This window comes from Eulemur rufifrons, chromosome 7 (assembly GCF_041146395.1).
Source record: "Eulemur rufifrons isolate Redbay chromosome 7, OSU_ERuf_1, whole genome shotgun sequence".
NCBI classification, from domain to species: Eukaryota; Metazoa; Chordata; class Mammalia; order Primates; family Lemuridae; genus Eulemur; species Eulemur rufifrons.
In genome coordinates, this window is record NC_090989.1 from 267,267,962 (window position 1) to 267,295,612 (window position 27,651).

The window sequence follows — 27,651 nt, forward strand, 5'->3', positions numbered from 1 at the left end:
ATTATAGAAAAACAGAAAATATAGATGAGTGAAAAGAAGAAAGTAAAAAACACCCATAGCCTTGCTACTCATAGACAGAGCTGCCTTGCTGTATTTCTTTTCAGATCCTTTAACTTGTGTGGGTGTGTATGTCTGCATGTGTGTGTGTGTGTGTGTGTTTGTGTGTGTGTTTACAAAAATGGAATTGTTTTATAATAGTGTATTGTAATCTCCTTTTTGTCCTTAACAATGTAATGTAAACTCTTTTATGCATGTGAGCACTCATCTCTCACACTATTTGTACTGTAGTCTATTTAGCCAGCTGTTTAGGTTATTTCTAAATTTTTGGAATTATGACTGACTCCGTGGGTCTGGGCTGGAGCTCAGCCCCGCTGACACCCTGATCGTCTGATTTGCTTCGCAGTCCTGTCCAAGAGGAGGATGACCAGAAGCGTCTTCTGGTTGCCGTGTGGAACAGGGCCAGTGAGTCCAGGTGAGGAGAACTGCCGAGATGGAGGGAGACTCTGTTCTGGGGTAGGGGAGGCAGCCAGCATACCGCAGGGCCTCAGTCAGTGCTTGCGGCATAAATGAGTGGCAGTGGCAGCACCAAATTGGAGAGGCTGCCACCCCTAGGTCCCCATCACTCCAGGTGATGCCAAGGACTGTGTTATCAATGAGCATTTGCTGAGTTCTTGGTAGCAGCAAGGCACTGTTGTGGGCCACTGGGGATGCCAACCAGCGTACACATGGCTTCTGCCCTCAAGGTGCCCACTGTTCTGGCAGGGACACCAGGCACATGGAGATAAGTTACAGTAACAATGTGCACATGCTCAGTTCCATAGGACTCTAAGCACCATGGAAAACTGGACTGTTTCTCTCTTACTAACCACTGTACCTAGTGCCTAGCACATAGATGTTTAATAATTATTGGTTCCTTTAGGGAAGAAATGAGTAATAAGGACAGTTAAGTGTGGCAAGAGGGAGAGTTGACTGTGGGCTGAGATGATCGAGGAGGACTTCATGGAAAAAGTGGGATTTTGAACTTGGGCAGAGATTAAGAATAAGACAAGGAGGGAAGGTTGGAAAGGGATTCCAGGCAGAGCACAGCACGAGCAAAGGCAAGGAGGTAGGAATATGCGTCGTGGGCTCAGAGACTGCTGTGAGGAGGCCAGTTTAGGGGGAGCAGAAGTTCCGTGTAGGAGAATCCAAACAGGCTGATCTTGCAGGCAGCGCATGGCACAGGAGGGCAGATGTGGTCATTAGTGATGGAGGTTGGTACAGAGCAGGGGATGGGTGTTGGGTAGGTGAGGCTGCGAATCGGCTGCTAAGTGACAGCAATCGACTGTCATGGCCCACTGTGAACAGCAGTGGCTTATTTAGCTGGTGCAGCCTAAGGAATCTGGGAGACCCTGTGGCCAGTAACATTTGTTGAGCAATCAGAACTATATGGTGACTTAAAATCCGCTCAACTTACTCTCTTAGACCTGGAAAATATTTTTAGGTTGATGTTTTTTAGCACCCTACATTTCATTAGCTAGTGTGCTTTTTAAAGGTCGGCCTTATTCAGCCTTCAAAATGCAGCATTTTTCTTTTATTAGAGTGTCTACTTTTTATCATAGAGTCGTGCTCATGGTACAATAGACCTCATCCATCCATCCAGCTACCATTTCCTAGGTACCAGTGTAGCAACAACATTCTAGGTGCTGGGGACATCAGAAACTGTCCTGCTCTCAGGAGGATCACCAATAGAGACTTGATGGTGTGAGTGAGGAGGGGAATGTCACATTAATAACAAGAGCAATCATTTACTGGTTGCTGACCTTGAGCCAGGGGTCAGCAATGCATGATCTCATTTGATTCTTACAGCAACTCTAAGAAGAGCGTGGTTTTGTCCTAAGTTTTCAGAAGAGAAAACTGAAGCTAAGAAAGGCTAGGAACTTGACTAAGGTCACACAGCCAGTGAACAGTAGAGCTAGGATGGGAACCCAGGCAGTTGGACCCTAGAGTCCTTACTCTCAACACTGTACTGCCTTATGGGTGCACAAGCAAATGACAGAAGAAAGAGCCAGTAGAGTAGAGAGGGCAGGGCAGAGCAGGGGTGGAGTGAGGAGGGATCTGCAAACTCATTGCTGTTGCTGGAAGGTCAAGTTCAAAGTAGGCACTGGCTAGAAATTAGATGGAGAGTTTGGCATAAGCCAAATCAGATGATCCTGTAGGTTCTCTTTGGAGTGGGCTTTCTCCTAAGGGAATTGGTTCCTAATCCTGAACATGTATCAGAATCCCACCTGGGATGCTTGTGAGAAACACAGGTCCCCAAGTGCCACATCAGATTGATTAAATCTACATCTTCATAGGCCAGGCTGAGGAATCTGCATTTAAACACGTTTTCAGGGTGAACCCTATGCAGCCACTTGGGTGTTCAGGCATCTGTTTGGCCACTGGGAGATACTGAAGGGTGTCGAGCCAGGAATAACAGATGCACATTCTGGATCTATCCCTTGCTAGGTCTTTGGAGGGTTGGGATAAGAGAGAGGCTTTGGGGCCAGAGAAGAGGGAAGCAGACTAAGGCCTTATTTAGGAGATTAAATCAATAGTACTTAGCAGTGATTTGGCTGTGAGAGCAGTGGGAGAAGTCAAGAGTAACTCCTGGGTGGCTGGCAGAGTCCCCAACTAAGACAATGTACTGGAGGGGAAGGTGAATCAGCTTGGCATGCAGCTTGGCATACGGGTGCCTGCAGAGCAGCCAGGTAAGCTCTGTGTGGGAGGCTTGTACTTACCAACCTGGAGCTCGGAGGGAGAGAGGTCTGTGCCAGTGGTAGAGACGTGGGAGCCGTGACTACCACAGTGGTGGCTGAAATGCTGAGCAGGTGAGACCACCCAGGAAAAGCATTGAGTATCAGGGACCAAGGGTCAGAATCCTGTCTTTGAAGGGACAGGCAAATGAAGGGAAAGCCCTGAAGGACACCACAGAGGAATGTCAGAGAGGTGGCAGACATCCTGCAAGCCCACTGGATGGAAGCAGACCCCAAGCTGTGGGAGGAGCCACGTGCTCCAGCATGATCTCCCTTCCCTGGAGAACAGACTGATGCGGCAGAGCTGCTGGGGAAGGAGCCGGTCATGTGCATCACGGCTTTCAGGAAAGAAAGTGAGGCCGGGGAAAGTGAGTCAGCGTGACCGTGATCGGGCAGTGTCTTCACTTGTTGCCTATTTTGGGAAAGTGAGATTCCTTGTTAAACAAACCACAGCCAAACTCATGGTCCCAGCCCCAGCCCAAAGCTCAAGAGGGACGGAGCAGGCTCAGACAGGCCTGCCCGTGGAGGACAGGACCCTGCCAAGCCGTCAGCACCGTGGGGGCCAGCGCAGCCTCTGTATGCTCTCCATGCACCCTCCCCTGTATCGATCCGTTCTGAACGAGAAGGCCTCTGAGTTGGAGGAGGCAGACAGAGCGATTGCAGGAAACTTCGGCTCTGCTGAACACTCTCAAATCAAATTGTGCTTCTCTGAAGGACGGACATTCAACTTATCAACATGAAAGACAATTACGGAAGGAAGGAAACCAGCATTTACTGAACTCTTCTCTGTGCCAAGCACTTTACATACATTATCTCATTTTATCCTCATAATAACCCTGAGAGGTAGGACTTATTATTGTCCCTCTCTTCAGAGAACAGAAAACTGAGGCTTAGGAAGGCTAAGCCTTGAACTTGCTTGAGGTTTAATAACAGCTCATATTTATTAAGCACTTACTATGTGTGGACCTTAATGTAAGCACATGCCATGTATTTTCTAATGAAGACTTGTACCACCACATTAGGTAGGTATTATTATTATTATTGTTGCTCTTTTACAGGTGAGGAAACAGGCACAGAGATGTTATGTAACTTGCCCAAGGTAACATAGGATGCAGTGAAAACAAGATGCAAATCCGGGCAGTCTGGCCCCAAGCCTGTGTACTCGTGACTGTGACCGCATTACAGCACACTTGACTGCCTCACATGGGTTACAAATGTCTCCAAAGCCGTACTCCTAATGTGTCAGTACGCCTCCTCTCCAGGCCTCGGGCTGCTTTTCTTAGCATTTATCGTGTAGTTTTCTATAAATCATTCAGCCAAGTGTGTGGTGGTCACATTTTGACCTATAGACAATAAAAGGGAAGCATCTATGTCACAAATTCTCACGATCCTTCCAGTGATGGCTGTAAACTTGTAGTAGAGACATAAGACGATCTACAAAGACGTTCTGGGGAAGGGCTGGATGATTTCAGCTCATCAGGGTGATCACGGTGGGAGCTGAGGAGAACCAGGCCTCAGAGCAGCAGGTTTTGGCTTAGCTGTGACTCGCCGTGAGTTCACGGGTCAGTCCCTCCCCGCTCTGGGCCTCCATTTCCTTGTCTGTAAAATGCAGTGATTTCTAAGCTTTCTCTAAGCTTCAAGTTTCTGTGAGTTTTTTTTTTTAAATTATAGACATTTTCAAATGAATGCAAAGGTAGAAGTATCACATAATAAAGCCTCATAGACCCATAGCCCGGTTTCATGAATTATCAATATCTGGCCAATCTTATTCCATCTATGTCCCGCCTACTTTCCTCTCCTCCAGTGAATTATTTTAAAGCACATCCCAGACATCATCTCATTTCGTCATTATATCTTTCTCAAAGATGACTTTAAAAAAAATAACTGTGATGACATTTTCCCACTTAAAAATTAACAGTAATTCCTCAATATCATTGAGTATGGAACTAAGCTATTTAAAAGTTCTGTTTGATGATATGGTGAAAGCCAAACTGAAGCTTCTAATATCAATCATAGCATTTTCAGAAGTTGTAGCCAGAGAACAGTCATGGAGAAAATTATAATGTTATGTACTAAGTTAAAAAGTGCATATATATGTACATATAATTAAAGAACATAATATTTTATGTTACTAGTAGCTACATTTAAACAGAAGATCTGCTTGCTGCGAGCCCGGCACTGTCCTGGTTGCTGTAAGTGTACTCTCTCCTTTAATCCATTTTATAAACAAGATCTCAGTGCCGAGTACAGTGGCCTAATATCTGAAAGCTTGCGCCCAGTGATGGATGCCGAGCTTAAGGAAAAGAGTGAATGGAAAAATATGTGTTCAATTTAAGCCACCAAATTAAAAATAAATTAAGATTAAATGGCGTAACCCTGTAAGGCCCCTGAGAGAGAATTAAAGTACATTTCCTCAAAAGTAATGCATTTTTTCATCTTGCAGTGAGTCTACCACCCTAGGCTCAAAAGTAAACAGTACTATTCTCCATGTGTGCTGCATGAAGTTACCTCTGAGCCTTTGTACTGGCTGTTTCCTCTGCCCCAAATGCTCTTCCTCTCATTCTCTCTGGCTCAAGCCATTATTAGGCCTTCTTCAAGCGTCTCAGCCCTGAACTACCTCTTGCATCCCCAAGCCTTCGGAATTTGTTGCCTGCACTGTTCATCTGTCAATCTCACCCTGTCTTGTGACATTCCCTGTATTGCTGTCTTGAACTGCTATTTAAATGCCTGCATGTTTGTTTTGTTTCCTTAACACTGCGGCTCCTTGCCCAGTGCCTGCCAACCATAGGCATGATGGATTTATCCATTTGTCAAGCCTTCACTGGGTACACCAAGCCCAGAGCTCAGGCCTTGGCAGTCAGAAGTAACCATGGCTTGGTTCTGGAGACATTGTGCCTAGTGAAATTTCAGGCAGTCATCCTGGAGGGTGAGTGCTAGTTCCCAAGTATATAAACTGACTGCTGTATTGCCACATACTCAAGTTGCTTTTAAAAGGAATCTTTCTTCCTCTAAAGGTTTTTCAAAAGCAGGCTTAAAAAATAGCTAATTGAAGAACACTTAGAGGTTCCTGCTTATGGACATTAATTGTGACAATTTACTCTGGCTGAATTATCGTGAAATCATTGGAGACCCCTTAGCAGGAAGCAAAGCTCAAGGGAGGCTATTAACCGTTTAACATTCTCTAAGCACCAAGGAATGACAATTCCACTTATTGAAGAGCAGGGAAAGGCAGCCAAGCTAATGCATCGGCCTGAAGGTTTAGAAAGTTTCAGCCATACCCAGTTAAAAGAAAAGTGTACAGCAAGGCAGTGTGGGCACCTAGATACCAGGTGAATGTGTTGACAAAATTCAATCAGCATGAGGACTTTGGCAAAATCTTGACACAGCTTTTCTGGAATGGCAGCTCAGGTTAGTGTCTTCTCCTTATGATGGTCGCTGCAACTGCCTCCTGTCAGTGCTGACTTGGCCACTTCCCAAGAGGAAGGAGATTTGGTTTTGGCAGTGGGCCGGGGAGGACTGTGTGGAAGGGTTGCTTTATTGGGGTGACTGCGCTGTCCTTTTTGAATAGATTATTAACATGGCCTTGTATGATGAGATGGGCAATGGAGAGGGGGCCAGATGGAGCCAAGGCTGAAGAAATGGGAGCAGGAGGAGTGGTAGAGTGAGAGCAGCTGTTGAGAGACAGCCAGACGTAGAGGCCTCAGCCCCGCGGATGTGAGTCAGAGCATGGATTTGCAGGCAGGTGGACCAGTTTTGAGAACCAGCCCCCAGCGTTCTGCATCCTCACCCCTCACTCGGCTTGGCTGCCTTTGAGAAGCTAGTTTTGTTTTGCTTAGGACTGTCAGGTGGTAAGCTGCCACCCTTTCTGGAGAATCCAAGCAGTATGTATTTATAGAGCCCTTCTAGACCACTGGTCTTCGACTGGGGCAGGCATTGGTGGGTCCCTTGCAGGATCCCCTGGGGAGCTTTCTCCAGGCTTCCATGCCTGGACCGCACCTTGGAGCACAGATCTCAGACAGGCTGTTCGAGGGGTTCTGTGATAGACTTCTGATTAGAGCCACTGCCCTAGCACAGGCCCCCTTAGAGCAGATTCCCAGGAGGCCCACCTCCGGGGAGTTCACTCCCCATCCAGCAGCCTGTTCCGTCTTTGGCTTTGATGTTGTGCCTTCTACAGGACATGCCAATTCTCTCATCCACGTGGGTCCTTCAGATATTGAAGTCAGCCACCATGGTTATGCTGTAGTCTAAATATCCATGATGTTTCTTGATTGACAGTTATCAAACCAACCCATGAAGGAGTCTAAGTTGGGGATGTGGTAAGGGAGAGGAGAACAGGAAGAAAATACACAAAACTTTAGTGTTAGGCTAGAGCTGGGTGTGGTACAATAGAAGTAATTAAAAGTACATTGATACTGGGTTTTATCCTCTGATTACAAAAGTAGTGCTTGGTCCTTGTGAAAATGTGAAAATAGTGAAAACCCAAAGAAGAAAACAAAAATCCTTAATACTCCCACCTACCAGATACATCCACTATTAGTACTTTTGTGGGTGTCTTTCTCATTAAACTACAGCTTTGTAAACTTCCTTTTCTCTAACAATAGCAAGATTATTTTTTGCATTTTATAAATATTAATCTGTGCCATCACTATTAAAAGCTGCCAAGTATTTGTCAGTCCCTGACTGTTGGATGTTGAGGCTCAACAGTGGACGTTCTCCAGGAACTCTGAATTCCTCTTAACCAATTTAAACCCAGCCCTCACTGTCGTCTGCATTCCTTGCGAGGCCCGACCCTGGCTCATGCCTACCTGCCCCACCGGCAGCCAGGTCAGATTGGTCACAGTGACTTTGTGTGCCAGGTTGGTTTGGACCTTGATCTGGAGCCATCTAAGAACTGCCCGGGTCCCGCCTGGGCCTGACACAAAGCTTCTTGAGCTTGAGGTCCCATAACTTTTCTCCCCCACTGAGCACCACCAACTGATAGGGGAGCTGAGATTCCCTGTGGGGACGAGCGCTTCAGATCTACCCAGCACCAGAGCAGCTAAAACCCGTGAAGTAGTTCTGAGCTTCTGAGGTCCGTGGAGGGGTGCCGCACCAAGGCCTGGGAGGCCTGAGTCCTCCCCAAGCCCCCAACCTGACTACTAACTAGTCTTGTGACCTAGTGGGGGAACCAACCCTGGGCCTCCAATTTTTCCTCAGTAAAATGGAGATGGTAACGCCTCTGTACTCACAAAGTCAGAAGGATCAAACGAGACGATGCATGTAAAAATGCTTGTAAATCACAGCACATCAGGAAAACATATATTATACTTGATAATCAGCCTCCTGATATAGCCCAACAAAAAGTGCTGACTCAAACCTCTGTTGATCTCCCAGACAGGGTGGACTCATCGGCTGCATGAGCTTTGGGGTGAAGTCCCTTCTGACTCCGAACAAGGTGGGTCGTAGGGAAGCTTCTGGCAGGGGCGTTCCAACTGGGCCAGGGCTGGTACAGGTAGGCTTTGTCTTGGGTGAGGCTTCTGTCTATGAGGTGGTGCCCTACTGAGACAGGTGCCCAGTGGCCTGAATAGCAGCACTGTGTCACCTGCCTAGCTGAGGGTTTGGGTCCCCTTTTAGGTTTGTTTTGCAGGAGAGCAGTTGTTAGGCAGCCCCAAGTCCTTCCAGGAAGTTCTGAGTCTGGGGTCTGCTGTTAAGGACACTGGCAGGTCCCTTGGGGTCCAGAGCATTCCTGGGCCTGCCCTGGAAGAGGAGGGCCAGGTGCTTCCTGGGGCCCACTCCAGGGAGCTCTTGATGTATCTACCAGGTCTGATATTTCTGGGTCTAGCAGAGAAGGAGTGAGCAGCACCATCCTCTGTGGAGCTTTCATTTAGGCTGGGTGAGGACTCTGGGAGCTAGAGACCCCTCCTTCTGGGTCACCAGTCCCTTATCCATCTCTACTCTGCACTGCACCCCCAAACTGGAGGATGGTGAGCAGCAAAGGGAGCCACTCCTTTCACACGTCCCTGAAAATGTCCTGGTGGCCTGCTGCATGGCTCTGCCACCAGCTTTGAGTCTAGAAGTGCAGTCTGGGGCAGATGTGAGGACCCTTTGTCCTGCACATGGGTCCCAATGATCTCTTGTCCACAGCCCTGGCTTCGTTCCCTTGGGAAAAGCCGTCCCCCTGGAGACTGCTCAGGAGCCTCAGGATGCCTACTTTTTGGCTTCTCCATTCCTCTTTCACTCCCTCCCCTCTGTTCTCTCAAACATTTATTTGGCTCCTACTGTATGCCAGCACAGGGCTAGGCACATCAGAGAGCCTGTGCACAGCCTAGTGGGGGAGGCCTGCAGGCAAGTAGATGGTGTCCGCCAGGGATAAGAGGCTGCGGGCAGTCAGCAGAGGGGAGAGCCAGCTCCGCCCGGAGCCTCAGGGGAGGCTTCCTGGAGGTGCAGGTGTAGCAGGTGCAGCAGCCTTGGGGCGAGGAGGCTTGAGTGTCTGTCTCTCCTGAGGGAGGGTCCAGCTGCTACATTTTGAGGGTGATTGGTGGCTGTCTGACCTTTGCCCTATGCCTCCTTTCTGAGCATGTCATTCCTTCTCTCGTGACAGGAGATCAGTGGCTGGTACTACCTTCTTGGAGAGGACCTGGGCCGGACCAAGCACCTGAAGGTGGCCAGGCGGCGACTGCGGCCGCTGAGAGATGCATGTACATCCCCTTCAGCTTCCTTTCCCAAGACCTCCCCGCTCCCTCCCTTCCTGCATGGTAGCATCAGGCCCTGTGTTTGGTGACCCCTGCCGCTCCAGGCTGCTGTCGGGCTGCAGGGTGCAGGGGCTTCTCATGAGCACCTGCTAGAGTGCAGGCTGCAGGCAGCCACATTTATTTGTCTGACTGGGCTTTCCTGGGAGAGGGTTATGGCCTGACCCCACGTGGTTCAGCTCCCCTCACCCCTTGCTCACGGAGGGCTGGCTTCAGGTGCTTCCCCAGTGGCTCCTTCCCAGCTCCAGTGTCTTAGGGATCCCCTCTGGGCTGCCTTGCTGACCTTGGGGTTCCCACCTCTGCAGAGCGTTTAGGCCCTGCCATGAGCACCGAGGCTCAGGACTTTGGCTCTGCCTTTCCCACGTGCAGCCCTGGCTCCTGAGCCCCTGCCTGGCTCAAGCCTTGGGCATCTCCATATCCTGGAGGCCAGGAGCGGCCTGGGAAGCCACAGAGGCCTCTTGCCTGATGTTGTCTTCTGGGTGGTCTGTGGAATGGACCCTTATATGCCAGCAGACCCTTATATTCTGACTCTGCTCTATCACCTTCCAGACCCTCGGCTGAGAATGCCAGGAGGTGTGGATCCTGAGAATGGGGAGAAACTCAAGGTAGGTGGGGACAAGCCTGGGCATTGCTCCGGGGGCTCTGATCTGCTCCTTGTCATCCCATGGCCCAGGAAACCCCTAAAGAGGTCAACATTTGGTGCTTGAAACTCAGCAAGTCGTGCATTCAGAAGAGATTAATTCTTGACTTTCCTAAGGCACATTAAAGGGAATAAGTGCTTTTCTTAGGTTATCCATGATGGTGGCAGTGGTGGGGAGAAAGCCAGGCCCCAACCCTGGACACCGAAGGGTCTGGATCTTACTGACTTTTGGCTTCTAGAAGCCAAGCTCTCCCCTTCCCATAAGCCCCCTCAGTCCTCTGCTTCCCCTGGTGCTGTGGCTGAATCATCTTCTCAGGTCTGCTTGGTATCGGGGGCAACTGTGATTCTGAGACGGGTGGGTTCTCACCCATTAGTGCTCTGAGTCTGGAGAGGAGCCTTCTTCACTTAGCGTTTTGAGAGAATTCTCCAAAATTCATTCTGTCTCTTTGCAAGTGCCCCGTGGTTTTCTCTAACAACTAAGAGAGGGAAAAACACACTCCCAGCAATTGATCAGCCCCTCTGTGCCAGGTGCTGTTGTTATCTAATCCTCACTGCCACCTCTGAGGTAGTTGTTACTTTCCCATCTTAGAGATGAGGGGACACACAAGGTTCAGAGACATTTCAGAGACTCTCCGTGGCCACACAGCCAGCAAGTGGTGGTGGCAGGCTCTGAGTGAGTTTGGATGCCTGTCAGGTGCTCTGTGTCACGCTGCCTCCTGCTTGTGACCTCGCTGGGAGGATATATATTTCATAATAGTATCTTACAGAGAGGTGTATTACAATTTACGAAACATTTTCACTTTTATTGACTCAATCCATTCACTCATTTATCATTCGGTATTTCCACCGATGTGGGCCAGGCCATGTGCTGGGATATAGCTGTGAACAAGTCCACGTCCTGCCCTCAGGGAGCGCACAGTCTAGAGCTGCACTGTCCAATATGGTAGCCACCTGCTGCCTTGACTGCTGAGCACTTGAAATGTGGCTAGTGTACCTGAGGATCTGAATGTGAACTTTTATTTAGTTGAATGAATTTCAGTTTACCTTGTACATGTGTCCAGTGACTACCGTGTTGGACAGCATTGCAACTGTCAATTAGAGTCACTTGCCAGGTCTGCTTGGTCTGTTTTCTGTGGCTTCCTTAGGGGTTGAAAAGCTTGCCTCTGGCTTCAGTGGGGAACTGCGAAGACCTTTTCCCCTCCCTCTGTACTTTCCGAGCACAGAGAGGAAGGTGACCAGGGAGCCTCCTGGTGATCTGTGGGAATTACACAGACACCAACACTGTAATGATCTTGGTGACTTGGGGAAGTCCTGGGGGATTCTGCACACAGCCTGTGAGCTCCTGGGGGCCTTGTTCTGAGGTGCATTGGATTTTCCTGAGCTTGTGCACTCAGGGATATCTGTAGGACTCAATAAAGGGGGCGTGATTGCCAGAGGCTTGGTTGGGGCTTGGGGAGAGCCCCCCAGAGGTCACCTGTTCAGCCCCTGTATTGTGCAGGTGAGGAGATGGAGGCCCAGAAACCTGGGTAACCTGCCCACAGTCACACAGCAGCCAAAGCTGGGCTGGACCAAGGGACACCCTCTGTCATGGAGGGTGTGAGTGGGTGGGTGGGCTTCCCTGGGGGCTCTGAGATGGGCAAAGAGGGCTGAGCTCACCATGTGCTGCTCTGCTGGACACATCCTGGGACTGCAAGGCAGGAAACAGGACCCGAGTTCTGGGCCCAGCCCCCCACTCCTCTGCTATGTAACCCCAACCTCTCTAGGCCTCAGTTTCTTTTTGGTAAGATGAGGAGGCTGGATCGGCTGATGATTTGGAAATCAATTCCACATTTGACTTTACAGTACACATAGCACCAGATCTGCTTACGTGGATGAGAAAACTGACTTTTAAGTAGCTTCTGAGTGGCAGGCAGGTCCTCAGACCCTAAATGTTTTGTGTTCCCTGTCTTGAGATGGGATGTCTGTGAGTGCAGCCCCCAACAGCGTCCTCGGATTCTTTAGGCTGGGGCAGTCCCCTGGATTTGCTGCTGGGGACCCTGGGACTTGCAGGGGGAGGCGGCGTTGTTATAGAGCTGCGGAGTTTTGTGCCTGGGTCTCCTCCAGTGAGGGGTGTTTGTGAGAACATTGGAATCACAAAGTGGCCCATGGCGGAGAATGCAGCCAGAACAAAGGCGCCCTCTCCCCGCAGGGCTGGGGGAATACTAACTAGTTGACAGGAATTTTAATATAAAACTCTCTCTCTTCCTTGTCATTCTGAGGTTTCAGGAAGCCTTCGGGCTTATCGTGTAGAGGCACACAGCACAGACAGGGCTTGGGGAGGTGAGAGGTGATTTCCTGCCATTCTTCTGTGGGGCGGGCTTCCCAGGGCGGTCATGCCAGGCTGACGGGCGCAGTGCGGGCTCCCGCTGCTGGGGGGAGAGCTGGGTTTTCATGGGGCGGCAGCCGAGGCAGGACCCGCAGCCATGAACCGCTTCAATGGGCTCTGCAAGGTGTGTTCGGAGCGCCGTTACCGCCAGGTGGGTGCTTGGCCCTATGGGGGGAGCCTATGGCATGTGGGGGTAGAGGGTGGGGCCCATCTGTGCAGGACCTCTCTCCCCACGAGCCCTTCCTTGCCTCCCCCTGCTCCCTGCAGGCTCGTTTGGATCTGGGGAGGAGGATGGGGGCAGGAGTTGGACCCACGGCCCAGCCTGTTGCCTAGGACCCCTCTGTAGGGCCAGACGGGGCCCAGCTCTGTGCGTAGTCCTAACCACTGACTGGGTGATGTGATGTCCTTGGTGAGATTGTCTCGCTGACTTTCTGTTCTTTTTCTCTGGGGAGGAGTATGGATTAAAAAAGACATCTTAAGCCTGAGATCGAAGATGCCTTAGTTGCTGAGCAGCTGGGTGTTTCTGGAGGGGGGTTTGTATTTTTGCTCCCTTTCCCTACTTCTGATGGGACAGCAGCGCCCGCCCTGCCTCTGCGTGTGTGTTGCTATGTGCTTGTATGCGGCCTAGGATGTTTGTGTGTGTGTGTGTACGTACACATGATCGTCCTCCTCCACAGCCCCGATGCCTTGCGGTGGCTTAGGATTCCTCTGGCTTTGGAGTCTAACTTTGCCGAGAGGATTTGGCCTCAGGCTTGCAAGCGGGGACAGAGTAGGGACTGACGATCCTGTTAGCCCCAGTGCCTCTTCTGGAACTGTGATGGGGCATTTTTTCTTATGAAAAAGGAATGGAGTCAGGGGGGGTGAAGGCAAGGGATATCCAAGCTGGAGGGGAGCTCAGAAGTCGTTCTGATTTAAAAAATACATAGATGCCCGTCTGTTTGTTTTAATGACCACACTGGAATGTGGGTCCTGACTCCTCTGACAGGGTCTGGCAGCTGCCCGCTAGGGGACCCGGTGTTTTCCCTCCAGCTCTCCCTGTCCCAGGTTCTGCCCTGCAGCCCCCACTCTGCACTTTCTGCCCTCCCGGAGCCAGACAGAGCAGCCCCTGTGACGCCAGCTTCTGGGTGGCAGAGTGGTGAGGCAGAGAGAGCACTGGATGAGATGTCTGGAAGTCCGTGATCACTTTGGGACTCTGGGTCACAAGACTGGGGCACGCTGGCAGTCAGAGTGGGGCCAGGCGTGATTGTGGGCTGGACCTGGGGCCTTGGGACTCAGAGTTCAGTACGGCTCCTGTGTTAGAAACCAGCACAGACTTGAGAGCACCAAGTTTTTTGTCAGACCTGAGTTCAAATCTACCTCTGTTCCACTTTGGCTGTGGCTCTTGAGCAAGTCACTTTACCGCCCTGAGCCTCAATCTCCTTGTCAGTAAAACAGGGATAATAAAGTCCAGTGATGATGGTCTGAGAGTAAAGGGGATGACGTGTATGAAGTACCCGGCTCAACGCCTGCTACGTACATCTAGGAAGCATTCAGTACATGGCAGCAGTTGCGGATTGAAATCTAGGCAGGGCAGAGGATCAGAAACCAGACAGGAGGACAAAAGTGAGGCGCTGGCATGGGTGAGGCCTGAGAGCAGGGGCAGCTCCTGCTCTGGACAGGAAAGAGCAAGGACCACCCCCAGGAAGGACAGCCTCTGCCAGGAGCCAACGAGGAGTCAGGGCAGGGCTGCCCCCTTCACCAACTGACCTTGACAGGCCAAGGTCAGAGAGGAAGGCTGAGAGCAGGAGGGTGGGTGGGTAGGGTGGGGGGGGGGTGCCACTTATCACTTTGGGCCTTGATTTCCTTCCCTGTAAAATGGGCATCCTAAAACTAGCCCTGCATTCCCGTTGGGGCTGCAGCCAGGTCCTTCTTTGGACCCCACCCTCTCAATGTGGTCAGCGATCACGATGGACAGAACATAATTCCGCTTCCTTCGTGTAGTCCACCCCTCACTCTGAGCTAGGAGGTGAGCGTGCTTCCTGACACCCCCTCCTCTTCTCCTTCGCACCCCCCAGCTGGGCTGCACTGCTATCTGGGCCGGCTCTTCTTAGGCTCACATCCAGCAGGGTGAGGGGGCTGTAGTCAACAGTCCCCATCGGACGAGGGGACCAAAGCCTGGCGGGGGGCTGTCTTGCAGGAGCGCACTCCTCTCCAGCCTCCACTCTGGAGCCATTACCCAAACCAGCCAGCCCGGAGCCCGGGGTGCTGGCGCTTGTTTTCCAGGCAGGAGGGGCTGTGGGCCTGTGGTGGGGCGGGACTGGGGAAGTGCTAGAAAGGCTTTGGGACCCCAGCTTCTGCCTGGGCTGAGCAGTGGCTTGAGAGACCCCTAAAAATTCCCCCTGGTCCCATGGGCGGGCCAGCCTCCTGGCATCTTCTCTGGCCTCAGGTGGGCCGGGCAACTAGTGGTCGCTCCTTTCCTCCAGCTTTCCCCGCTTACCCCTGGGTTTGTTTTTCTTTCTTTCTTTCCATTTTTTTCCTCTTCCTGTCTTAGCTGCGTGTTTTCCCAGAATTCTTATGGGAACGGGGTATTTTCCTGCCCCCTCCCCCTTCCCCTTGTCTGTCAGATTTCCTGTTTTACAAACTGCTTTGAATCCAGGCCCGGGGCTGGTGGGAAGCAGAGCCTCAGGGGCCCCAGCCGCTTCCAAGAGCCTCTGTCAGTCGGGGCCTCCTCCCTCCTCTTCCTCATGCCCGGCCTTGGAATGGCCGGCAGGTGAATGCAGGTGCCCAGCCTCGGAGAGACAAGCCTCAAAGGAAGGAGGCAGAAGTCTTCTGACAAGGCCATCGCCCTTGGCCTTTTCCAGGCTTGCTGAGCTGGCTTCTTTCTCAATTTGCCTCGGACACTCTTCCCCATGCCTCACCAGGGTCCGCTCCAAGTCCTGCTTTCCAGGGGGTCTCTTGGGACCCCACTGAACCCCTGTCCTGACTTTTGTTCCCTTAGCAGCCTGAATGAGCCGGCTGGTCACACTGCACACTGCATCCTTCTGCGGGTGGGATGCGGCCAGACTGTCCTCACTAAATTAGCCCTGGCTGAGTTCCTGCCATTAGGAAGTGTGGCATCCAAAGTCAAAGCACAAAGGACTGTTCACAGCACAGTCCTCATGCTTTACTCTGTTGCTTTTGTGCCCTGCTTTGCTTTGGAGGGATTTGGGCATCCTCATGCCCCTCAGGGAGCCAGAGACCAAGGCCTCATGCCTCTGTACCTCGGCAGAGTCCTGGCATGCAGTAGGAGCTTACTAATTGTGTATTGGTTTGAAAAGAGCATCCAGATAGCAGGGCCCTTTCATGGGACTTCTGAAAGTAGGGGTCGTGGACCTACCAAGTACATGGGCCTCCACAGGCACAGAAAGGTCAGTGGCCGGTTGGGGTTCAGCTGGGAGGCCTAGCCGTGCCCTCCCCTCCCCCTCACCTGGGAGCCTCACTGAATACCTCAAGGCCCTGGCCACGGACTGCCCCAAGAACCCCAACTCTCTTCCTCCGACCCTTGGCCTGAGGCTGAGTGAGTGTGACCGAGTTTCCCCTCCCCTGTGCTCTGGGAAGGCAGTGACCAGGCTGGCTTGGTCTTTGGGCCTTCAGCACAGGGCCAGCCCTGGGCTAATGCTCTGTGAGCCTCTGTGGGACAGGAAGAAGGGAGGGAGACACAGGCACAGGAGACACAGTGGATCACAGGCAAGGTGGAGACGTGCAGCGCCGGTGGGCCCTTGGATAAAGGGCGGGGGATGCTGGGGCTGAGGAGGGCAAGGTTTGCCCTTCCAAGACCTCTTCCATCCCAGGCCCTCCCCTTGTTGGCTTGGGTTTACCTCCTGAGCTCCCAGCCTTCCTGCTTGGCCCACAACCCAGGGCCCAAGATGGCTGGGCCGAGACAGGGACGGTGAGCGGCTGGCCAGATCCTTCGTGGCTCCAGTTCCCTTGGAGAGGAGAGTGGCTCTGGGGCGGGGCCTATGGGCTTCCTGACCTTGGGGCAGGGGCAGCAGCTTCTGGCTCCTGCAAGTGACTGGGCAGGGCTGTGTCCTAGATCACCATCCCGAGGGGGAAGGACGGCTTTGGCTTCACCATCTGCTGCGACTCTCCTGTCCGCGTCCAGGCGGTGGATTCTGGTAAGTGAGTGGCTGGGGGAGGCCAGCCCTGCTTGCCTGCCATGCACCTGGGCTTTGCAAGCAGACCCTGGAACAGAAGGGGGAGCCCCAAACTGGAGCAGAGTGTCTTGGTTTTGCAATATGAAAAGAATAATATTTTTAAATGACCATAGATGAAACTGAGGTTCATGAAAATATGTCCACTTTTTTTATCAAAATGAAAATAGGTTTTTATATTTTGTTTTTCAATCAGTTTAAACAGGAACTAAACCTACATCAGTAACAGCTGCATGGGAAAATGAAAGTCATTTATTAAATCTGCTTGGAATCAGTATTTTATCCTAGACCAAGCCGGATTAGTGCTTTAAAATAGTCATTCCTTCCCTACTTTTCACAAATAAAAGATTTCTCTTAATCACAGAGTGAGCATCTTAAGGGCAGAAGCCAGGACTCAGTGATCAGGGTGTCCCCAGTGCCTGCACAGGGGTGGTGCTCAGTGGATGGCGTAGGAGCGAGAGAAGTGTGTGAGCCTGGCAGCAGGGGAGGGTTCTCAAGGGGGTGGGAGGCCCTGGGGAGGAGGAGGGGGCCTGGGGCCAGGAGGACAGCACAGAGGTGAGCCAGCACTGGGGAAGGCAGGCAGGGAGGAGGTGAGGGCAAAGGGGTGCCTCCCTGCAAGGTCCTTGAGAGCTGCCAAGTTTGGCCCCTCATTTCACAGATGAAGAAACGGAGAGAAAAAGGGCAGTCCTTGTCTAAGGTCACCATGGAAGCAAAGGACTCCGGGCCCTTTGAGGGGGTCTTGGGCTTCAGGGGGAGGAGGGCCCTGAATGGCTTTTCTTTGTCCCTGCAGGGGGCCCGGCAGAGCGGGCAGGGCTGCAGCAGCTGGACACGGTGTTGCAACTGAATGAGAGGCCGGTGGAGCACTGGAAATGCGTGGAGCTGGCCCACGAGATCCGGTGACAGGGGGCAGAGGGCGGCTGGGGCCTCAGGCTGATGACACACTCCCCCCTCCTCCGCCCAGCCCTGGCACACTGCCCTGCCCTGCCCTGCCCTGCTCTTGTCAGTCCCTCCTTTGCCCAGCTGTGAGCAATTCACTTTGCTCCTCAGGGAATCAGTTTCTTGGCTTGAAAATGGAAGGTTCAGGCTCAGAGCAATTTTGGATCCCAGAGCAAACAGCAGGGAAGAAGCTCTCAAACAGACCCTGTGGTTCATGACACGGCTCCAGAGGGTTGCTTTCCACTTTAGCTAATTATTTCTGCTACCTAAGAGCTAAGCCCATTCTTTCTTAAGGATGTGTAGATGTTGCAATTGTATCAATTGCACAGTTAAGAAATTATTTTTAAAAATGTTTGGGTCCCCTACATTTTGACTCCCTAGGGTAAAACTCTAACAGCCCCATTTTAGGTTTGCTTCTAGAATGACTAGATGAGGGGTTGCAGTGAGGTGGTTTGCTGACTCCTGCTTGTTTGTATCTTGCCTGATCCTGGCCTTGGCCTCAGGGTCCTTCTCAGCCACTGCCAGTCAATTAGAGTTGGCCTAAGAGACCCCTTTGCTGTCTCCACTTTAAATGGCCTCTTCCATCCCTTCCTGTCCCGACACTGGAGGCTTCTCCCCTGTGTCTGCTTCCTCCTCCCTTTCCCTTCGTCTCAGGCCCCTACCCTGGCAGATACTGGTCTTCCCCAGGCTCAACCTCTCTGTGTGATGCCCAACTTCCAGGAGCTGCCCCAGCGAGATCATCCTGCTCGTGTGGCGCATGGTCCCCCAGGTCAAGCCGGGGCCAGACGGCGGGGTCCTGCGGCGGGCCTCCTGCAAGTCGACCCATGACCTCCAGTCACCCCCCAACAAGCGGGAGAAGAACTGCACCCACGGGGCCCAGGCACGGCCCGAGCAGCGCCACAGCTGCCACCTGGTGTGTGACAGCTCCGATGGGTTGCTGCTTGGCGGCTGGGAGCGCTACACCGAGGTGGCCAAGCGTGGGGGCCAGCACACCCTGCCTGCCCTGTCCCGTGCCACCGCCCCCACCGACCCCAACTACATCATCCTGGCCCCACTGAACCCTGGGAGCCAGGTATGAACAGCTGGCGTGGGGGAAGGTGAAGGGCATTGGGTCCCCGTGGGAGGCCAGGAAGACTTGAGGACTCAAAAGTTGTGCTGTGAGGAGCCTGCAAGGGGATGGGAATGTTAAGCAAGGAGACAGGCTGTGTGCTCCTCCGGCCTCTGCGAGGCTGTCCTGGGTAGAGAGAGCAGAGGGGTCTGCGTGGCCTCAGGGCACAGATCCAGGACCAGGGCATGCGTAGGCCAGAAGGTTTCACCTTGCAAGAAGGAAGAGCTTTGTCCCAGCCTGAGCTTTTCCACAGTGGAATGGGCTGCCTTGGTAGGTAGTGAGCCTCCTGTCATAGGAGGTGTGAAAGCAGACACTACATGATTGCATGGTGGGAAGATGGAGTGTGTTCCTCAAAACATTAGTCCCATGAGATACTCTGGGAAAAAGGAGTTCTAAGGTTGAAAAAGTGTGAGAAATATCCCATACTGTCTTCCTCTTCTGGGACATTTCCAATGCAAATCAGCCTGTTGGAAGCTCTGAGGGTGTCCGCAGTGAAGGTGGTTTAACCTTGTTTAACCCAGCATTTCCCAACCTTACCTGACGGTGGCACCCTTTATGGCATGTGTTTAGCGTCCTACCGTTTCAGTGCTCCGTGGGGTGCACTTTGGAACAAGCTGCTGTAAAGGAAGGTGGGGACTTGCCAAGGGGTTAGACTTCCTGGCGCATAAAGCCTCTTTCAGGTCTAATATTCTGGGATTCTGTGTTCCCTCCAGGCCCCCTCCCTCAGCTGGTTAGCAGAACTGCTGTTTTTCCCTCGTGCCCTGAGGTGCTCCACTTCCCATCCCCGGCCCTGCGTCCAGCAGCCTGCTGGGCTGTCCTGCCCCGTTCCTGGGGCTGAGATGGTTCTCCTGTTTTTCCCTTGCAGCTGCTTCGACCTGTGTACCAGGAGGATGCCATCCCGGAAGGTGAGTCTGCCTTCTGCTACTGCAGTGCCCTCCTAGCCCCGAGGGACAGTGGAGGCCAGCGGAGGCCTGGCCCAGCCGCCTCCTCTGAGTTCAGAGACCTTTCTGATAGAGTCACGGTCACCCAGCACATTGACACAGACTCTCTTTCCCCTTGGTACCTTTCCTCCCTCACTGGACCAGTGTCTTTCTTCCTTGAAGCCAGAACTGAGAAGGAAGAGAGGGGATCTTACCTGAACAATCTGAGAGACAGGGTGTTCAGGACTCAGGCATTCAACTGAGTTTCCAGTCCATATTAGGTGCTGTAGGCAACGTACTTGGGCCTGCATGGGAGAGAGTCATGGGGTTTGGAGCTGGGGAGTCTCAAATTGGAGTTTTAGCTGTGTAACTTTGAGCAAATCCTATCCCCTCACTAAGCCTCGGTGTCTTCATCTAGAAAGTGGGGCTAGTAATTCCTACCTCAGAGGGCTGCGGGAAGGGTTACGTGAGAAAGTGGTCATGAGTGGCAGCCTGTACACCGAGGGATGCTGCACAGAGGGTAGTTGTCTTTGAGGGGCAGAGATGTCTCTGCTGTTTGATGCATTCTCTCCTCTGGCCTCCAAATCCTGGCCAGGGATGGAAGCTGGGCTCAAAACCAGTTCCTTCTCTCAGGAAACCTGAGGTGTCCGTCTTGGTGCTGGAGCTGGCTGGGCATTCCTTGGGGCCTCCATGTATCTGTGGAGAGCTCTGACCCCAAAGTCCAGCTGGTGCCTGGAAGGTAGAGACCAGCCTTGCCAGGTGGCCTGTGATGCTCACCTTTCGTGTGCTTGAGCCCTTCTCCTGGGGCCTTCAGGATGCCCTTGAACTCCCTCCTCGAGAGGGGCTTTCTCAGACCACTTGCAGACTTGCTTTCTTGCCACTCTCCTCTATCGGTGGCGTGAAGACAATCCCCATAGTGGATACTTGGAAAAGTGCTTATGCCTTTTTTGGGTGCAGAGGGTTCCTATCAGGCTCAAGGGTGCTGATGGAAGCCGCCTTCTTTCCCTCCAGTCTGGGGCATTTGAACAGTTGGGCCTGGTCTGTTGGAAATGAATCTATGTTCCTCTTGGGGAGGAGTCTGATAGCGATTCAACAATGAGTTTTTAAAAAGCTTTCAGTTGGCACATTAGGTTAGAGTGGAGGTGCCAATGCGAGGGGACTTCACTAAGGGCAAGGCCCGGGCCTGGCTCATTTCTGTGGGCCCCGGGCTGGATCCAGGGCCTGGCAGGTACGCAGTGGAGTCTCGGGTGAGTGACTGGCTGGAGGAGAATGACCCTGGTTGGAGGCTGGTCACGGAGGAAGGGAGCTGGATTGGTGTATGCCTGCGGCGGGCACGTGGGCACAGGCCGGGTGGCCTGAGATTGAGTCCTTCTCAGCCCGAGAGATCGCTCTGTCTCGCCCTGGTGTGCTCCCAACCTGTGTCCATGTTTTCATTCCCCTCTGAGGGTATAATACTCACTGAATCAAGAAGGGGCAAGTGAGGAAATGATGATGATGTTAATAACAATGGTAACTTTTTGAATGCATTGTATTAAGATCTTGACCTTACTTCATTTATTCTTCATAATAATAATCCTTTTGGTATCCAAGAACATCTTTGCTTTTTATCAGGGGTCAAGTCTTTGCAGCTCCTAGTCCTGGTGTTCAGAGGAAGGGGTGAAATTCAGGGCACAAAGCTTCCTTTAAACACACTTGGGGTTGTCCAGAGGTTGAGGCTGTCACCAGGGTGCCAACTTCTCAGTCCCCTCCTCTGGCCAGGCTGCCAGGAGGTAGCCTTTCAGGAGTGTTGAGCCATCCTGAGTTGAATAGGAGGGAGGGTTGAGCCATTCTGCGTTGAATAGGGTCTGGTGCCCTTCCGGGGCCTGGGATGCCTGCCTGGCTGTGGTTGGCATGTTCCCCGGGGCCGCTGCTGCTCTTGGCATTGTCCTTTGCCCTGTGAAGGTGGCCCGGCCTCGGATTTGCCGTTGCAGGGGCAGGGTGGCTGCCAGGGCTCGCCTCGGAAGCCAGGAGCAAAGCCATGTGATTCCTGTGTTTGGTCAGTGAAGCAGGTATTGGAGGAACACGGGGGTGATGTGGGGGTCTGGACCAGACATTGTAAGAGGCAGCAGGTGGGAAGTAAACGAGTTTGCCTTCACAGAGCTCAGTAACTGGGTTGCAACCTGGACTGTTCTGAAAAAAGATTACTTCAAAAATCAGTTTTGGAGAGCCACTCCCACCTGCGATACATTATCCAGGGGTGGGAGGAGATTGGGGCACTAGATCATGAGTGTCACATAAGTTGGGTTGATTCTGACTTGTATCATTTACTGGTCAAATGACCTTGGGCAAGTCACCCAACCACTCCGGGCCTCAGTTTCCTTGTCTGTAAAATGGGGTAAGCAGGCCTTTCCTCTCTGAGGGCAGAGTTGTGTGTCGGGTGTTTTGTTTGTGACTCTTGAGGCCCTAGGTAAAGATTCTGTGACAGCCCTGGGCAGCTGGGCTGGGGAAGGGAAGGGAAGAATTTTTTTTTTTTTTTTTTTAATTCTGAGATTGGGGGCAGCATGTGCAGACAGCGACCTTTTGAAATTTTGGTCTATTTTGCCTCAGTCCTCTGCTTGTCAGGCCTGTGTGGTTTTGCCTTCTCTGGCCTAGGCTTGGTCATGTTAAATTAGACCGTCTAGATCCAGGCTGACCCTGGGCCCCAGTTGCAGGGTGGTTGGAGACCCTGTTTGTCCTTCCACCTGCCCCATGGGTGGATGACTCAGCAGCTTAGGGTTTGCGATAATCCCTGGTGCACTCATACTCTGATACAATCCGCCAAGCCCTTTCCTACCAAGTCCCCCGGCCCTGGGGCAAGCAAGCCGCAGTCTGTATCATCTCCACTTCCCAGGGGAGAAACCCTGGCTCAGAGGGGGAAGGAACCTGTTCAGGGTTGCACAGCCCCCACCTGCCTTGGGAAGTCAGTGATCGAGTTCAGGTGTCTCATCCAACTCAAATCCAGGGCAGATCTCGCGAGTCAGGATGGTTATGTCAGCAGCAGGGCTGGGGCCTGGCGCTGCCCCGGGGGGCTGAGGTGCAGAGCTGGCTGGGACAAGGAGCTGTGGAACCTCTGCCTTTCGTCTGCTCCCGGTATGCCTGTCCAGGCTCACGTCCTTTCTTTTCCTCTCTGAGCGACTCACGGAAGAGGCAGGAAGCGGTTTGACTTACCATGGTTTGAGTGCTGCCCCCAGACTCGGCTGTGATCAGTGGTCACTTGTCGGGAGAGTCGACTTGTTTTTCTCACCCTGCTCGGTGGGTGGGAGGAGGAAGCAAGTGTGAAACCTTCCGAGCCCAGTGTTTCCTTTGAGGCCTCGGGCCCTGCGTGGGTGGGGAGCTTCCCTGGGATGTAGCTGGGGTCAGGCCACCTGTTCACCCCTGGCTGCCAGGGCTGGGGGTGGCAGAAGGAGGCCTGGGCCTTGGGCCTCAGGTTGGGCACCCAGGTCAGGGGGGCCTGTCAGTTGCCCACCTGGCAGCAGGAACGCCCTGCAAGGGGCCCAGGCGTGTGTGGAGCCTGATTACTCTAGTTTGTCTCCCACCTGCTTGTGTCCAGGAATCCCTCACTTTTTAGCTACTCTGTGTTTTGTCCCTCTGCCCATTTGATAGGACCTGATAAAGACCTGTACACTACCCCTTGCTCAGGTGAGAGTATGTGTCCAGCAGTGTCCCCTTAATGAGGGCCCCCCTGCTGCTGTAGCCTGTGCTGTCTTCCCTGGGGGTGGCCTTGTTTCTCCCTTTCTCTGTCTCTCCTTTTTATGATTAGAATAATTCGTTAGTTGGTGGCCAACCAGAAGTATCTCCCGGATGCAGTCAAGTCTGGGATTCCCAGCGTTTCATGGGGCACCTGATTTCCAAACTTGCTTGTTCAAGTGGAGGAATCACAATAACAAAAACAACAATAAGTTAGCAGCTAACTTTTTTTTTTTTTTAAATGTGGAACGCTTCACGAATCTGCGTGTCATGCGCAGGGGCCATGCTAATCTTCTCTGTATCGTTCCAGTTTTGGTATGTGCTGCCGAAGCGAGCACAGCAGCTAACTTTTATCACACACTCAATAGGTCCCAGGCATTGCTCTATAAAGACTTGACTTGGAGCATCCTGTGTAATCCTCACAGCAGCCCAGTGAGCTTGGTGCTATTGTTACAGCTGAGGAAACCAAGACTCTGAGGGTGAAGTAAGTTGCCCGAGGTCACTGAGCCAGCAAGAGGGGAGCAGGATTTGAGCGCAGCCATCTGGCTTCAGAGCTTGTGCTCTTTGCCGAGACCTGGGGCAGCCAGTGCCACTCCCTGTTTTAGACTCACTGAAGTGAGCCAGGCTGCCGGCTCTGATGCCTCCTGGGAAAGCCTCGGTCTCTGCCACCGCTGCAGAGAATGGGTCTGTGTCCTTGGGGCTGGGAGGTGATGCAATGGGGGCGCTGGGCTGGGCGTGTGCAGGGAATAGTGGGGATGGTGGCAGGGTGGGGGTGGGAGAACCTGCCCTGCCACACAGCATGGTCGCTGCTTTGCTCCAACTGATTGTCCTACGTGGGACTGTGGGCCCAGTGAGGTCAGATCTTCTGATTTCTCAAATATGAGAGACTTCTTGGTTTTTAAAAGCATGAGGCCAAACTGGTAAGTCTGATTTGGGCCTGGATCACCAGGTGGGGATTGCCGCCTCTATCCTAGTTGGTGGTTCCCAGCTGCGTTCTAGCCCTGGAGTTGCTATTTGACCTGTCAGTGTCTCTCACTGGAGTGGGAGGGAATTCCTCGAGGCCTGAGGCCCGTCTGAAGCCTCTCAATAGTCTCAGCACCTTGCACAGGGCCTGGCACGGAGAAGCTGCTCAGTAAGTGGTTGTTGATGGAATGAGTCTCTGAACCCGCCGTTGCAGGGGTGATGGAAACGCCTCACAGTCCCCCATCTCTGTTCTGCAGAATCAGGGAGTCCCAGTAAAGGCAAGTCCTACACGGGCCTGGGGAAGAAGTCCCGGCTGATGAAGACGGTGCAGACCATGAAGGGCCACGGGAACTACCAGAACTGCCCGGTCATGAGGCCGCATGCCACACACTCAAGCTATGGCACCTACGTCACCCTGGCCCCCAAAGTCCTGGTGTTCCCCGTCTTTGTTCAGGTGAGCCTGTGGCGGCCTCCAGGGTTCGCTCAGGAGGAAGTGAGAAAGGGGACTTGCCCCAGGACTCAGGCTGCTGCCTCGTCCTAGAACTGAGGGTCCCCTTTTGGGAGAGATAAATAGCTTCAGATGCCCAGGATTCTGGGGTCATACTGAGGGAGAAGAGATTTCCAGGAAGATACACAGGGAAAAGTGGGGCCAGGGAAGCTCGGCAATAAGAGAGTCCTCTCCTTCCCCTCCTCACTTCCCCTCTACCTGAGGACAGGGCAGGTACACACAGCTGCTTGTAATGGCACAGGGCCTGTTGGCTGAGGCTTCCACTCCCTGGCTCACCTAGTGGTTTGATATTTGGAAGTGAACAAGGGAGACCCTGAGGCCTGGCGCTAGCGTCGTGTCTGGTCTCCTCGGCCTCTGCAAACACGTCTGGTCAGTGTTAGTTGGTGGCCTGAGATTCTCCCTCTTCTTCTTCTACTCTCCCTCTACTTCTCCCTCTTCTTCCCTCTCCTCCTCCCCATTTCTCTCTCCTTCTCTTTAGAAATAACCTTTATTCCATCACCCAGATATAACAGTGTGAACATTTAGGTGTCTTTTGTGTGTCCATGTACACATTAAAAAAAAGAAAACAGATCTTATTCTATAGTTTATATCCTGTTGCCTTTGTTAAATGAAAATTGTAGCATGAACATTTCCTACATCATTAAATGTTCTTTGAGCCTGTGTTTTGTAAAGGTTGCACACTCTTCTCTTACATGGATATACCACATTTAGTTAACCAGGTCCGCCTTCAGATACTTTGTCTAGTCTTTTGCTGTTGTAAATAACTCTGTGATAAAAATCCTTGTGCGTGAATTGCCTCTCTGGTTATTTTCCTTGGGAGTGATTCCTAGAAGTAAAATGACTGGGTCACGGGTCATAAACATTTTAACGGCTCTTTACACATACTGATAAATTGCTTTCCAGGAAGATTCTATTGCTTTATCCTCTCATTAGCAGCAAGAGGTGACGTGGCCCTTAGGGCTTCATTTTTGACCATGCTTCTCTGGTCTCCCTGACATCCCACTCTGTCTGAGCCTGTCACCGTCCAGTGGATCTTAGAACTCACACTTTGTTAGGGCACAACACATCTCTGGCAGGCCACACGCCTCTCTGTAGCTCTGTTAGCAGGGTCTGGCCTTTGCCTTTCTGTTGGTCTCTTTCTTAGGATGTGACACAAAGTTCTTGACATCTATGGGGGTTAATTTTCATTTGTATTTTAAAATTTTTATAAGAAATTAAAATTGGTTTTTAAAAAGTTATGAGAAGGTTTAAATTGTGAAATATATAAACTAAAAATGGGATAACATTTAAATGTACAGTTTAACAAATAATTATAAAGTGATTATCCACTAAGATAACAGAATAGACCATTGCCACCACTCCAGAAGCCCATATATCTCTTCCTGATCAGAATGTCCTCTCTTCCCATCAGAGGTACCCACTAGCCTGACTTTAGGGTAATCATTTCCTTGCTTTTCTTTACTTTTACCATCTATGTATGTTTCCCTAAATAACATGTTTTATTTGGCCTCTCTGAAAGTTATTTAACGAAATCGTACTGCATATACTCTTTTGGGCCTTGCTTCTTTTGCTTCCCATGATTTTTAAGAGCCATCGGGTTGTTATGTGTAGTTGATATTAATTTCACTGTCTTTGTGTGATGTAATTGATGTACTTAGAAGCCATGTTATAAATACACCTTCACAAGGACAAGTCCTGCTGGGTGATCCAGAACTTAGGGAGCTTCCTTTGGGCTGGGCTGGATTAGGTGGGGTGAGGGGGTGGGGTGAGATGCTTGAGTGAGAAGTGGCCCTGGGGAACCAATGGCTGAAAAAGTGTCAGCTCAAGTGTATTATGAAAGCAGAGTAAGGACTGTCTTGGTCTTAAAGGAACTCAAGTGACCAAACTCTTGGCATGTGGCCCTCAGGATGCCTCCTGGGGCTGACAGCAGGGACCTTCCTATGAGACATGAACAAGACAGGTGGAAGAATGTGTGGGGGCTGGAAGGGCCCAGGAGCCCATGTAGGGTGCAGGGAGCTGGGGGTGAGGTGCGCAGGGGGCCTAAGCATGTGGTTGGACTTCCTGCCAGAGAGCATAGCTCTCATGGTGAGAGTTGGTGGGGAAGGTGGTAGCAACAGTTCTGCATAGGACAGCAGCGTCTGTCTTTCTGTTTCCTTCTTGCATATGAGGGGGCGTGTGGGTTCTCAGGTTGGGGGAGGGATGCCAGACTTCTCTCTGTCGGAGGGCTCTCTGTGGCTAGCTTTGACTGGCTGCCGCCCCCTCCTCCGTGGTCCCTACCAGGCCTCTTTGAATTGCCCACTCAGCTAGAGCCTTGCTCTGTTTCAGCCTCTAGATCTCTGTAACCCTGCCCGGACCCTCCTGTTGTCGGAGGAGCTGCTGCTGTACGAGGGGAGGAACAAGGCTGCCCAGGTAAGAATTTCATCTGTGTTTCCTGGGGGTGGTGGTAGGGATTTCCTGGTGGGCTTCATTGGCATCCTCCAGGCCCCTCACTTTTCTCTCTTCCTGGTGGTCTTAGAATTGTACAGTCTCAGGGTAGAGGAGAACCAAAAAGTCCCCCGCCTCATCCCCGCTGACCTCCTTACCAAATGGCTACCCAGCCTTATTTTTGTACATTTCCAGTGATGGGGAACTCATTCCTCTCAAAGCTTATTTAGTTCATCTTTGATGGTTAGAAAGTTTCCCCAGCCCCTAAAGATATCCTATTGTTTACCCCAAACTCTTCTAAGGAGCAGAAGAGATGGCAGTTCACCCCAGCTGTGGTGAGTAACTTGAGGGTGAGAAGATTAAAGCTGTTAACCAAAGCGAATTTTTGGAGGAGTATCAGTTCCCCAAGTTTTC

The 27,651-nt window shown here is 52.0% G+C and overlaps 1 protein-coding gene and 1 pseudogene across 5 annotated transcripts in view; one reads left to right on the forward strand and one right to left on the reverse strand.

Moving 5' to 3' along the window:
• Positions 1 to 27,651, forward strand: part of RGS3 (regulator of G protein signaling 3) — a 118,596-nt gene that overhangs the window by 18,488 nt on the left and 72,457 nt on the right. For 2 of the 5 annotated variants that reach the window (XM_069476695.1, XM_069476698.1), the window contains exons 1-7: positions 12,531 to 12,655; positions 16,556 to 16,637; positions 17,464 to 17,569; positions 18,330 to 18,681; positions 19,583 to 19,622; positions 24,563 to 24,759; positions 27,139 to 27,222. In XM_069476695.1, coding sequence (XP_069332796.1) covers positions 12,602 to 12,655; positions 16,556 to 16,637; positions 17,464 to 17,569; positions 18,330 to 18,681; positions 19,583 to 19,622; positions 24,563 to 24,759; positions 27,139 to 27,222 — 915 coding nt within the window. In that variant the 5' untranslated portion in view covers positions 12,531 to 12,601. Of the gene's footprint in view, positions 1 to 403; positions 473 to 8,144; positions 8,206 to 9,351; positions 9,449 to 10,048; positions 10,105 to 12,530; positions 12,656 to 16,555; positions 16,638 to 17,463; positions 17,570 to 18,329; positions 18,682 to 19,582; positions 19,623 to 24,562; positions 24,760 to 27,138; positions 27,223 to 27,651 lie in introns of those variants that run through there. The other 3 variants (XM_069476694.1, XM_069476697.1, XM_069476700.1) reach the window with 3 other exon arrangements.
• LOC138388837 (U6 spliceosomal RNA) lies at positions 23,580 to 23,678 on the reverse strand (annotated as a pseudogene).